Raw genomic sequence first — 14,327 nt, 5'->3', positions numbered from 1 at the left:
CTCAGACACACACTGCGTCTCAGACACACACACACACTGCGTCTCAGACACACACACACACCGCGTCTCAGACACACACACACACCGCGTCTCAGACACACACACACACACTGCGTCTCAGACACACACACACACACACTGCATCTCAGACACACACACACACACACTGCATCTCAGACACACACACACACACACTGCGTCTCAGACACACACACACACTGCGTCTCAGACACACACACACACTGCGTCTCAGACACACACACACACACCGCGTCTCAGACACACACTGCGTCTCAGACACACACACACACACTGCGTCTCAGACACACACTGCGTCTCAGACACACACACTACGTCTGGTGTGTAAATGACGTTGCAGCAGGTATAATCTCAGTGTGAAGCCATGGAACCTTTTCTGTGTGTGTGTGTGTGTGTGTGTGTGTGTGTGTGTGTGTGTGTGTGTGTGTGTGTGTGTGTGTGTGAGACACGGCTGTGGGAGGATGCTGGTGGTACGACGCGACGCCGGCGTCCTGCTCGGTGGGTTGATGCCGACCAGGCGGACCACAATCTGCCGGCTGACCAGCATGACGAGTGTTACTGGTCTGTGTTAAACCTGGAAAAAGAACTTTTGAAACATTATTTTAATCTTGTAGACGATGTGAGGTATTTTTATCTTTTCCTCCACAAAGACTGAAGGATGTTTGGCGCTCGGTGTGTAAAACTGCTGAAGCTTGGACGTCTTCTGGGCGGAAACCCTGCTGAACGATGCAAACTGGGCTCAGACTGGTGGGGTGTACTGTTCCATAGCCGTCCCAGGTCAGCGGGGTGTGTGGACGTTCTGTGTTCAGTGACATGTGTGAGACTTGAACCGCCTGCTGGGCTTTTATAAACGTATTATAAACCATATTTTAATCAAACCTTTGAATAAATGTTGAATGAAATTTGAAGTTTTCTTTGCTGTTTCTGAGAAGATGTTTGGGAAAGGTCCTGCTGGTTGTTTCCAGTGACGTTGCTAAAACCTCAGGAGAAACCCTGATCTGTTTCAGCAGACTGGAGACCGGATGGGTCTGGTCTGCACATCCAGATAAATGTTCTGTAGAAACTAAAGTATGTTCATCTCTGAAAGTAAAGTAAAGTATCATCTCTGAAAGGGTGTACTTGCATTATTATGGCATTATTGTTATTTAAGTTGAAAATTGTCTCAAAATGAAAACAATAATCGCTTAGCGCAATATTATCGTCCATCGCAATCATTTCTGAGACAATTAACCGCATGGCAGAATTAGTTCCGGTGACAGGCCTACATACACCCTCTTCTAAAGCCTGGGAGGCTGCTTTTACAGGTACAACTAGGAAATCACTCGGAGAGCGCAAACCTCCGCCAAGGCCTTTAAAAAGTTCCTGGATCCAAACGGCGATCCGGATCACAAGCAAACATAATTCAGTTCTTCCTTTTCACATTTTCAACAAGTCCTGAAAACGTCATGGAAATCCGTCCACAGCAGATGTTGCAGAAACGCCGGGTAAAACATGACCTTAGAGGAGCTAAACATCCCGACACGCGTAGCTTCATCGTCCAGCAGCTCAAACTCAACTCTGAAAGGTTTCCTTGTGTGCCGGGTGAGAAGAGTAGAAAGTAGGTTTTATCAGACATCCTGCTGCTGGGAGGAATCAGCTGCTCACAGGACAGACTGGAAAAAGCAGAAGAAGCCCTGAAAGACTGCAAAATCCACCTGTACATGTTGAACGCCATCTGAAAGGTTTCATCGCCCGCTTCAGGAGTTTTTCCTGGAGGTGTGTGAGGAGAGATGTACATCTGACTCACACTGCTTTCAGGAATCAAACGGGACAAAATCCACTGAGCCAGAAGGAGACGTTCAGAAGTTTCCTTTGGTGTTCGGTCCGTTCCAGGAGTTTCCTCCTGCTCCCCTGGCTGAGACGTCAGCTTCCAGCCGCGCTCACAGGCCAGCTTCAGTCGCGGACACTTTAGATCCGCTCGTCCGCCGTGAGGAAACGTCTGACACACACACACACACACTGCGTCTCAGACACACACACACACACACTGCGTCTCAGACACACACACACGCTACGTCTGGTGTGTAAATGACGTTGCAGCAGGTATAATCTCAGTGTGAAGCCATGGAACCTTTTCTGTGTGTGTGTGTGTGTGTGTGTGTGTGTGTGTGTGTGTGTGTGTGTGTGTGTGTGAGACGCGGCTGTGGGAGGATGCTGGTGGTACGACGCGACGCCGGCGTCCTGCTCGGTGGGTTGATGCCGACCAGGCGGACCACAATCTGCCGGCTGACCAGCATGACGAGTGTTACTGGTCTGTGTTAAACCTGGAAAAAGAACTTTTGAAACATTATTTTAATCTTGTAGACGATGTGAGGTATTTTTATCTTTTCCTCCACAAAGACTGAAGGATGTTTGGCGCTCGGTGTGTAAAACTGCTGAAGCTTGGACGTCTTCTGGGCGGAAACCCTGCTGAACGATGCAAACTGGGCTCAGACTGGTGGGGTGTACTGTTCCATAGCCGTCCCAGGTCAGCGGGGTGTGTGGACGTTCTGTGTTCAGTGACATGTGTGAGACTTGAACCGCCTGCTGGGCTTTTATAAACGAATTGTAATAGGATTTCTGTTTATCACGCTGCCACCACCTTTGTTAACCCGGTCTGGTCCGGTGTCAGAGGCAAGAGAGTACCCACCACACCAGTTTATAAGTATACACAACAACCTTTATTAGAAAAATGTTGATCCGGAAAAAAATGTCTGGGACCTGCAGATGAGATAAAGGAGTCAGTAGGCAGAGCACTACACCACGTTCTGCGAGCCAACACTGCAAACCAAAAAGGAGCTATTAACACCCAAAGAGGCACACAAAGACAGCTGCACAGCAACACCACACAGCACACTAGGGGGATTCGCCAAACACCCCCCCTTTAAGGACCACTGCAACACCACGTAGGTCACGCCCACATATGACGTCAGAAAGGTAAAGTGTTGCTCGGCTGACTGACCGCCTGAAATGACAGCTCCCAGACTTATAACAGATATAAAAACTGTTAGTAAGAGTTATAAACAAATACAAAACAAAGTTATAAGAATAAAAAAATAGTGACTTATCCCGCCCCGGTCTGACGACGCGACCCTCCCGTGGGGCGGAAGGATTAAAGTCTGCCGGACCCCGCGGTGTTGCGGCTCCTGCCACGAAGGGCGAACTGGCAGGCCTGATCCGCTCTCTGTGTCTTTGCGGGGGTTCAGTTGTCAAAACAGCTCGGAGGTGCACCGGCCAGGCACTAATCCCCGGACCCAAACTACCTAAAGGAGGCATCCAGCCTCCCCTCCTAATCGCAGGAACGCAGCTCCCCTAGTCAGCTGTCTTCGCTGCCAGCAGCACTATAAGCTGCGAACAGCACCCCCCCCCCCCCCCACCAGAGTTCCGCCACGTACACAGCCGCTGAGCTCGGACAGTGCTTGTCAAACGCCGACAGCCACGCCGTCGTCCACCCCCCCGTCGCTCCTCTCAGTCTCTCCTTTTCTCTCCTCTGCTGCAGCCGCAAATCCATCTCCCCCCCCCCCCCCCCCCCCCAGGTGAGCAGCATCAGTGATCAACTTCTCGTCCGACACACCCACATTACAGTATTATAAACCATATTTTAATCAAACCTTTGAATAAATGTTGAATGAAATTTGAAGTTTTCTTTGCTGTTTCTGAAAAGATGTTTGGGAAAGGTCCTGCTGGTTGTTTCTCAGAACAAGCTGCATCTTTCTGAGTTGTGATGAAAATAAAAACAAAGAAAAGCTGCACATTGGGTTTTACCAAATGATTTTCCACCTAATGTGTCGGTCCGGGCCGCAGCGGATGACTGGCTGCATACGGTCCCAGTAAAGCACAAATAAGCTGCTGCGACGTGAAGACTGGGTGAGACGACCTCCTTTCATGGACTTTTTCCACATTTGTATTAATAATGGCAAAGCCTTCAGACTGACCTGCTTCCATCTCTGGTACTTGTTGATGAGTGAGTTGCATGTAAAACTGACTGATATTTTGCAGATTCTTTAGTTTAGTTCTTGTGTAATGTATTCCAATAAACGGGATGGGCTGCCTGCTATGGGTGTATGTACATGCATTTCATTCTTGCCTCTGTTTTCATGCTTTAAACAGCCTTTTTAAAGTGAATTTGCAGACATGCCTTGTAATGGGGGGGGGGGGTAGTCTAACAGAATCACATCCTCTACTGATGTGCTGCTCCTGGACCAGTTGGTTCAAAGAACCAGTTCCCTGCAGGGAGACGAATCTCCAGAGGGGAGCAACATGAGTTTTATTCTGCCAGTTTGTAGAGGCTGTTGGGTGGTGGTCGGTGGCGGGTCCAGGGCATACGGCGTATCCCTCAGCCTGTCGCATGAAGCTAATTAATCACAAGACAAGAAAATATGTGCGCAATTAGTTTGCCGAACCAAATAATTTTATTTTAAATCGTTTCTCTTTTTCCTCCCGAGTGTCACATTTGTTTTAAGACAATTATAACTAAACTCTGCAATACAACAAGCTTCCATCTGTACTTAAAACACAACCATCAACTGCAGTTTTCCCAGCTGGGAAAAAGACCTCAAACAGGGTAGCTCCATCTTCCCTACTGTCCACCATCACTGGGGTGTCTAACCGACAGATTAACCACCAACAGGACAGTGCAACATGGTGGGCATTCAGACATCCTGGTAGGTAAGGCGACGCTGTCCTTTAATGTTGTTCAAAAGGCGACATTTTGAAAAATGTTGCAAACATTTCACAGCCAGTATGAATGACCTGGATGAACGTTCATGTTACAAATGGCACTTCCACAACTTTACAATGACATTTTACCATTCCACCTCTGGTCCAGTCCACACATGTCCCCTTATACGACCACAGACTGTGTAACTGTGTTACATGGTGTTTAGAGACCAGGGGCCTCATTTATCAACCTGTGCGTAGCAACGCTGACTGCAGGCGGCGTACGCACGGACAACAGGAAATGCGGCGCAAAGAAACTTCACGATTTACAAAGCAGCACGTCCCACGCCTGTTTCCTTCATAAATCAGGATCAACAGTAAATGTTGCCACATGAAGGAACATCTGGCCACGCCCACATGTTGGCCATAACAGGTCAGGTGAACACCCTGATAAATATTAATCCATCTCATTTCCATGACAGTTCTGCAGGAAAAAAGCCAAAAAGAGGAATTTTTGGGAAATGAGGAAGAAATTCTAACAGATAAAGTTGTAAAATGTAAAAGTATTTTATCTGGTGGAGACGGGATGGACATCAGCACCAGCAGAAAGACAGAGGAGGTCAGCAGGGGACAGATGCTGTCAGCGTCTCATCAGACCACCGGACTTATCCAGAAAGGACAAATAAAGTGGTCAGACAATAAAATGTAGGGAGAAAGTGCATCTTGGTCCACAGGAGGAGGAAGGGGGGGCGCTGCCCACTCCCACAGATTAGAAGCTGGCGGGAAAATGAAGGAGTCCAGAGATACGCTGGAACAAAATGCTCCAGATGATGCTGGAAGTGCTTCATTCCTTGGTTTCAGATTATAAAATGAACGGACATAAATGAGACGTCTCTGACTCCAGTTTATTTACTGGGAACATACTGGTGTTCCTGTGTGTCCCAGCTGGGTTGCAGCGCTGCAGAGAGGGGGGGCAGTGGTTCCACCTTGTGTCCTAGCTGCGGTGTCCTCGCAGAGGAACCAATAATCACCATGAAGGAGGAGGTGCAGGAGATGGAGAGAAATAAACACCACCCTGACAGAAACCACACTAAAGATAAACTTGTGAATAAATGAGAATTCTCCACCTCTGATGTGTTGCATCACTTCTAGACGTAAAGCAGCAGCGTTTGGTTCCAACGTGAGAGGATGATTGACAACACAATCATTCAGATTGGATGATTGATCAGGTGAACGCAGGTGAAGCGCTGACGTCATTTAGTAGCATGTTATGTAGCGTCTCCACTATCTGCAGACATCTGCAGCTGTACAACAGGTTTCCTCCTGGGCATGGAGGCACCTCCACCTGCCTCCATCTGCCCGATGGCCGCTACACCACGTCTGGCTGTGGAGAACATCGTTCTGTTCCTCTGCTCTGGGTTGGGAAAAGGAGCGGACCCGACCTGTCAGTCCCTTCCCTTTGGAAGGTGCCGGACTGGAGTCCAGAGTCTCCATGTTCCATGTCCACCAGCAGGGACAGATAAGCCACGTTGGGGAGCATTTTATCTCCATCCATCACTTCATGTTCTGTATCTGCAGGTGGAGGAAACACCTGAGCAGCCTGATGATGGGCTGTTGTCATGGCGACACGTCATTTTAATGCAATTATTCATTTAGACTTTTATTATTAATGCAGCTTCTGTATGACTTAACTGTGTGAAATGGTTTTTCTAACATGTAGAACTGCTTGGTTTCAGAACAGATTTTAGTGGTTGATGTTTTATTGGTGGAGGAACAATATCAAATGTGCGTTTTTTGTTTTTTTTTTTGCAGATGCTGTTAATATTACAATATTATACACAATATTATGTACAATATTATACATAAAGGTTTATATTTGATTTTGAACAAATGTCTCAAATTTCACACCATTTCTTTGCTTTTATTTTCTGCCTTTGGTGTCGCCGTTTCCCGTTTCTCCAGATGTTGTCGTACGCCGGGGTCAGAGTTGGCGTGGAGGTCGGGACGTTTTACCGCCAAGTCGTGTTTCCATAAATCCCAAAAGTTGACTATACTTGGCGTACGCCGGGTTTGGTGCGACAGCTTCGTAAATGAGGCCCCAGATGTTCCAGATAACCACGTTGCTAAAATCTCAGGAGAAACCCTGATCTGTTTCAACAGACTGGAGACCGGATGGGTCTGGTCTGCACATCCAGATAAATGTAAACTTGATAGTACCCTCTTCCTGAGGGACCAGTAGCCACTGGCTGTGGCCCGCTAGGGGGGGGGGGGGGGGGGGGGGGGCTGAGAAAATGAGTAAATCATCAGATCAGAATTACGTTTGATGAAAATATCAAATAGTTCAATGGTTTGTAACAAAAAATGTCAGGGTGGAGTGACCAAATTGTTTACTGAGCTTAAAAATGGAATTTAAAAATCTCCAAGGTGATATAATCACATGTAAAATAGTTTTTACACCTGATTTCCATTTCCCTCCCTGCGCTCTGTTATCATAATGCCCCCCCCCCCCCCCCCCCCCTGTCAGCCAGCAGGAGGAAGAGGAGGAAGAGGAGGAAGGCAAGGCGCTACACGCTGAGAGACCAGAGGAACCCGTGTGGTGTTGGCGCAGGAAGGATCCATGCTGCACGGCGAGACTTCCCTCAGCACCACATCCAAAGCTGGAAACACCCCGACGGGTCGCTACAACAAACACCATCTCCTCTCGGCCATGGTCGCAGACTGCGAGCCGGGAAAAGCAAGATGGCGGCAGCATCGCCACCTGAAGGGTCAGAAAACCAGACGATGGGAAAAACACGCTGAAGGACTAAAAGCCGAACAAACCAAACAGATCCGTGAAAAACCGAACGTTTAATGAGTCGGCCAGGAAGTCCCGAAACATTCGACTTTCTACGGGAACGAAGAGGCGACCAACCGCACGGAGCCGCCGGCTGGGGGGCGCGGTGGTGGTGACCAACAGCACGGAGCCGCCGGCTGGGGGGCGCGGTGGTGGTGACCAACAGCACGGAGCCGCCGGCTGGGGGGCGCGGTGGTGGTGACCAACAGCACGGAGCCGCCGGCTGGGGGGCGCGGTGGTGGTGACCAACAGCACGGAGCCGCCGGCTGGGGGGCGCGGTGGTGGTGACCAACAGCACGGAGCCGCCGGCTGGGGGGCGCGGTGGTGGTGACCAACAGCACGGAGCCGCCGGCTGGGGGGCGCGGTGGTGGCGACCAACAGCACGGAGCCGCCGGCTGGGGGGCGCGGTGGTGGCGACCAACAGCACGGAGCCGCCGGCTGGGGGGGCGCGGTGGTGGCGACCAACAGCACGGAGCCGCCGGCTGGGGGGCGCGGTGGTGGCGACCAACAGCACGGAGCCGCCGGCTGGGGGGCGCGGTGGTGGCGACCAACCGCACGGAGCCGCCGGCTGGGGGGGGCGCGGTGGTGGTGACCAACCGCACGGAGCCGCCGGCTGGGGGGCGCGGTGGTGGTGACCAACCGCACGGAGCCGCCGGCTGGGGGGGCGCGGTGGTGGCGACCAACAGCACGGAGCCGCCGGCTGGGGGGCGCGGTGGTGGCGACCAACAGCACAGAGCCGCCGGCTGGGGGGCGCGGTGGTGGCGACCAACAGCACAGAGCCGCCGGCTGGGGGGCGCGGTGGTGGCGACCAACAGCACAGAGCCGCCGGCTGGGGGGCGCGGTGGTGGCGACCAACAGCACAGAGCCGCCGGCTGGGGGGCGCGGTGGTGACGACCAACCGCACAGAGCCACTGGCTGGGGGGCCAGGTGGGCGGGATGGCGACCAACCGCACAGAGCCACTGGTTGGGGGGCCAGGTGGGCGTGGTGGCGGCGACCAACCGCACAGAGCCACTGGTTTGGGGGCCAGGTGGGCGGGATGGCGACCAACCGCACAGAGCCACTGGTTGGGGGGCCAGGTGGGCGGGATGGCGACCAACCGCACAGAGCCACTGGTTGGGGGGCCAGGTGGGCGGTGGTGACGACCAACCGCACAGAGCCACTGGTTGGGGGGCCAGGTGGGCGTGGTGGCGGCGACCAACCGCACAGAGCCACTGGTTTGGGGGCCAGGTGGGCGGGATGGCGACCAACCGCACAGAGCCACTGGTTGGGGGGCCAGGTGGGCGGGATGGCGACCAACCGCACAGAGCCACTGGCTGGGGGGCCAGGTGGGCGTGGTGGTGGCGACCAACCGCACGGAGCCGCCAGGTGGGCATGGTGGCGAAAAACCGCACGGAGCTGCCGGCTTGGGGGCCAGGTGGGCGTAGAGGAAGAAACATGATGGATCTGATTGATTATCTGTGGGTGTGTTCAGTTCGTCTAAAGCTCTGATCATCAGTGAGATTTATCAATACTTCATCTGCCAGTCAGTTTCTGATTTTATCAATAACTCCACATAAAGCAAAACATTTGTTTTCATATCTGAGTTTTACGCCATAAAACAGAAAGGGCTTCTTCCAGGTCACATGATCATGGCAGCCTATCAGGAGTCAGGATGTCATGATGATGATGATGATGATGATGGTGAAGGGGAAATTACCATAAACTGGAGGTACTTGTAGGAGGAGACAGAAGGAGGCAGCAGGAGGCGACAGCAAGAGGAGGAGACAGCAGGAGGAGACAGCAGCAGGAGGAGGAGACAGCCGCAGGAGGAGGAGGCAGCAGCAGGAGGAGGAGGCAGCAGGAGGAGGAGGAGGCAGCAGCAGGAGGAGGAGGCAGCAGGAGGAGGAGACAGCAGCAGGAGGAGGAGGCAGCAGGAGGAGGAGGCAGCAGCAGGAGGAGGAGACAGCAGCAGGAGGAGGAGACAGCCGCAGGAGGAGGAGGCAGCAGCAGGAGGAGGAGGCAGCAGCAGGAGGAGGAGGCAGCCGCAGGAGGAGGAGGCAGCAGCAGGAGGAGGTGACAGCAGCAGGAGGAGGAGACAGCCGCAGGAGGAGGTGACAGCAGCAGGAGGAGGAGGCAGCCGCAGGAGGAGGAGGCAGCAGCAGGAGGAGGTGACAGCAGCAGGAGGAGGAGACAGCCGCAGGAGGAGGAGACAGCAGCAGGAGGAGGAGACAGCCGCAGGAGGAGGAGGCAGCAGCAGGAGGAGGAGGCAGCAGGAGGAGGAGGCAGCAGCAGGAGGAGGAGGCAGCAGGAGGAGGAGGCAGCAGCAGGAGGAGGAGGCAGCAGGAGGAGGAGGAGGCAGCAGGAGGAGGAGGCAGCAGGAGGAGGAGACAGCAGCAGGAGGAGGTGACAGCAGCAGGAGGAGGAGACAGCCGCAGGAGGAGGAGGCAGCAGCAGGAGGAGGAGGCAGCAGCAGGAGGAGGAGGCAGCAGGAGGAGGAGACAGCAGCAGGAGGAGGTGACAGCAGCAGGAGGAGGTGACAGCAGCAGGAGGAGGAGACAGCCGCAGGAGGAGGAGGCAGCAGGAGGAGGAGACAGCAGCAGGAGGAGGAGGAGGAGGAGGAGGCAGCAGGAGGAGGAGACAGCCGCAGGAGGAGGAGGCAGCAGCAGGAGGAGGAGACAGCAGGAGGAGGATGCAGCAGGAGGAGGAGACAGCAGCAGGAGGAGGAGGAGGAGGAGGAGGCAGCAGGAGGAGGAGACAGCCGCAGGAGGAGGAGGCAGCAGCAGGAGGAGGAGACAGCAGGAGGAGGATGCAGCAGGAGGAGACAGCAGCAGGAGGAGACAGCAGGAGGAGGCGACAGCAGGAGGAGGATGCAGCAGGAGGAGGATGCAGCAGGAGGTGACAGCAGGAGGAGGAGACAGCCGCAGGAGGAGGAGGCAGCAGCAGGAGGAGGAGGCAGCAGCAGGAGGAGGAGGAGGCAGCAGGAGGAGGAGTCAGCAGGAGGAGGAGACAACAGGAGGAGGATGCAGCAGGAGGTGACAGCAGGAGGAGGAGACAGCAGGAGGAGGATGCAGCAGGAGGAGACAGCAGGAGGAGGCGACAGCAGGAGGAGGAGACAGCAGGAGGAGGAGACAGCCGCAGGAGGAGGAGGCAGCAGCAGGAGGAGGAGGAGGAGGAGACAGCAGGAGGAGGAGGAGACAGCCGCAGGAGGAGGAGGCAGCAGCAGGAGGAGGAGGCAGCAGGAGGAGGAGGCAGCAGGAGGAGGAGGAGACAGCCGCAGGAGGAGGAGGAGGCAGCAGGAGGAGGAGGAGGAGGCAGCAGGAGGAGGAGGAGACAGCCGCAGGAGGAGGAGGCAGCAGGAGGAGGAGGAGGCAGCAGGAGGAGGAGGAGGAGGCAGCAGCAGGAGGAGGAGGCAGCAGGAGGAGGAGGAGACAGCCGCAGGAGGAGGAGGCAGCAGCAGGAGGAGGAGGAGGAGGAGGAGGCAGCAGGAGGAGGAGACAGCAGCCCGCACGTTGAAGGCGGAAGTGAAAGTAAAAGCTCCTCCTCGCGAGCTCCAGTGGATGTTGGGTTTACGAGGGACAGATGAGCGGAATGCGGTTTAACTCCGTCCTGCTGGACATCTCCGGCCAGCTGGACGCTGGAAACCTGGACAAGCTGAAGTTTCTGACCCGAGACGTGATCAGAAAGAAGGAAGCGGAGGACGTGGAGACCGGACACAAACTGTTTGAGCTCCTGACGGAGAGAGGCCTCCTGGCGGAGGACCACACGGACTACCTGTCCACACTCCTCAGGAAGATCCACCGGGACGACCTGGCGGACAAACTGAACAGCTTCCACAGCGCGTTTGGTTCAGTGGAGAGCGACCTGGACGCCACGGAGAGAGGTAACGTGACCATGCGTCTTACGTCACGGTGGTGACATCATCAGGGCCGGTGGACTGGCGGTTCAAACTCATACACACATGCAGAGCTTCAGTCAGTTAGCCTGTTTCAGGGAATTGTTCACAACTAAAACAAACGTTTGTTATTGAAGAAAACAGATAACGCTTTTTGTTTTGTTGTTTTGTTTTTGTGGTTGTTGTTCGTGGAATTAACGCAGCTTCCGGTCACTGCTGCCATACGTCAACACGTCCGCCATCTTGGTGGGGGCAGCTAGCTAAGTAGCTAGCAGCGGTGTTGTTTATAAAACTGATTAAATGTTCAATCCTTGTTTTTGTTTTTCAGCTGATTGGATCAGATTTTATGTTCATCAGTCGTCTCTGGCAGATGAGTGTTGATGTTTTATTGACATCAACTTAAAACATAATGTGGGGGGAAATTAGAGAAAAACTTAACAGCAGCAACGCTGATGCCGCTATCTATGCCATGCCATGTGATTTATTAAGGATTTGACTACAGTCTGATTCAGTTTAATACAATTCATAATGTGATTATAAATGATTCAACACAGAAGTCACACACCTCATCTGGTTTCTAAATAACACATATTTTTCTTTCGTTCGCTGTAAAAGGATGGATTTGGTAGATTAGTTTTCCATGAAACAAACCCATAAATCCAACTTTTTAAAGGGGATGCAGTTCAGCATGGCGCAGACAGGATTGATTTGTAATCAAATCCTCTACTTGTACATTTATTTCAGCCCTTTCCTCTTGAATATATATTTTCAATACACATGGACCACAGATAAACTATGTAATAATCAATGTAAGCATTGGTCTTACCGGTGCAGTTTAGGCAGCAGCTGATATTAATGTTGACTGAGACCATGTCCACACGTAGCCGGGTTTCTGTAAAACTGAAATGCTCCGTCCTCTGGCCAGTAAAACACTGAGTCCATACACAAAAACAAAACAAATAGTAATATTGTACATGCACAGAAACTAATGAATTCCACAAACAGGCTGTAAACTGTTCATATCAACATGTTTTATTTTGTTTTTTGTTAACTTTATTTTCCTGTTTTGGTCCGTTTTATTGTAGCATGAAGGTAAAACATAAAAACGTATAACGTGTTGTCAAAAAAACTCCATTCAACATAGATTTTATGCCAGAACATGACTGGGACGTGTGTTTTAAAGGAGCTGTGCAGGCCAACCTGCACTATTTGATGCTGAATCACATTCAGCTGTTGTTGTTTACTCGCTGTCCCCTTTACCGCCTCCATTCTTCACTAATACCAAACCAACCAATCACATGCCAGCATGCAGTCAGGTAGCCATGGTGAGGACAACTTGCTGAGTCCAAACTGAGCATCAGAATGAGGAAGAAAGAGGATTTAAGCTTGTTGGTCTGAGTATTTACTGAGAATTGAACCCACAACCATCTCTAGGCTTTACAGAGAACGTCTGGAAAGCCTTATCCAGATGTTCATGTCAGAGATCAGAGGAGGAACAACCAAGTTCCTGTTGTCTCCAATTGCCAATCAGCTGCTGCGGGAGTCACCTTCACCTGCAGACTCATTTGCATATTTAGTGTTTCTTTTAGAAAAGAAACAACGAGGTCTCGCAGTCATTTCTCTGTATGACGGAATGATTGCACATATTAACTTTTAAAATGTTATGATCTATCCACCTTCTAACATCTGAGACACAGAAGTTTTTTTTTTTTTAATCTGAGGGGTGGGCGGGGCCAGCAGACGACAGGGATCATTCAACTTGACATTTTCCATTGGAGGACGATCCATACTCTATTATCTATTATCCATACTCTGTCTACAAGAGGGGGGATAGCCAAGAAAACAAAAAGAAATGATAACCAGGAGAAAATCTGTCTGTCCGTCCGGTGAACTTGTACCTGACCATGTTGATAACGGTAACCTGCAGAACAAACTCCAAACACTCAGTCTGACCTGTTTTTTCTCCCTCAGCCAAACTAGACGCTGCTTCGGTGGTGATTGCAGAGAATCTGGGAAGGAACTGGCGTAAACTGGGCCGCAAACTGCATCTGACTGAGGTGAAGCTGGAGTGCGTCTCCAAAAGACATCCCACAGATCTGGAGGAAACGACCATGGAGCTGCTGAAGGAGTGGAGGAAGAGTCGAGGAGCCGAGGCCCGAACGGAGGAACTGATCCAAGCGCTGCGGCTCTGTCACTTCAACCTCACGGCTGATAAGGTGGAGGGAAGACTGAAAGACCTGTGAGGCTGATGGGGGTTCCCACATCAAGCAGACTGGCCATAACCATGGCAACAAAAGCTGGGACAGAGGTTTTCACAATGATGCCTGAAGGCTGAAGCAGGAAATCATGATAAAGGAAATGTGATGAAGCATTTCTGCTTTTCTGCTCTTCATCATCATCGTCATCATGTTATTTTTTTTTGGAGAATGGGAAAAAAAATCATGGTTAATTTTTTAATAAAGTCTTCCTGACATGAAAACGCCACGACTGAAAAGGTTGCTGTCATGTTTTTTTCACAGAGAAAATTCATCTGTATTTTATGTCAGTACTGTAAATATTAATTCCAGGTACATGTTTTATTATGAGCTGGTATGCTGTTTAATATCTGGAGGTGTAACAAGCATAACGATACATCAGTGTTCTGACTCAAAGATCCAAACTGAAAACGTGGATCTGTCAGACATTCTTCATGTGGAATTATTTCCATTTTCTTTCTTCCAACAACTAAAATGTCTGACTGGAATCAGAGGAGTGCTAGTCAGACTGGACTAACCTGGTTACTGCAACTCACGAGTAAAAATATCTGGTCTGAGACCAGGAGGAAGGTTTAGCCTGGTTTCATGTGTACAGATGGAAAAGACCATTTTGGAGCTCAACATCCAGGATGTGATCAGGCAACAAATGGT

At 51.6% G+C, this 14,327-nt stretch overlaps 1 protein-coding gene across 1 annotated transcript; it reads left to right on the top strand.

The window, feature by feature from the left end:
• The first annotated feature begins 11,094 nt into the window (after positions 1–11,094).
• fadd (Fas (tnfrsf6)-associated via death domain) lies at positions 11,095–13,846 on the top strand. Its single transcript, XM_079244079.1, has 2 exons — positions 11,095–11,409; positions 13,393–13,846. Exons 1-2 carry the CDS (start codon positions 11,109–11,111, stop codon positions 13,662–13,664), a joined length of 573 nt encoding a protein of 190 aa, XP_079100205.1. The 5' UTR covers positions 11,095–11,108; the 3' UTR covers positions 13,665–13,846.
• Positions 13,847–14,327: the final 481 nt, after the last annotated feature.

The sequence above is a fragment of the Telmatherina bonti genome (genome assembly GCF_933228915.1).
Source record: "Telmatherina bonti genome assembly, chromosome: 1".
NCBI lineage: Eukaryota > Metazoa > Chordata > Actinopteri > Atheriniformes > Telmatherinidae > Telmatherina > Telmatherina bonti.
This window is presented reverse-complemented; position numbering and strand designations above follow the sequence as displayed.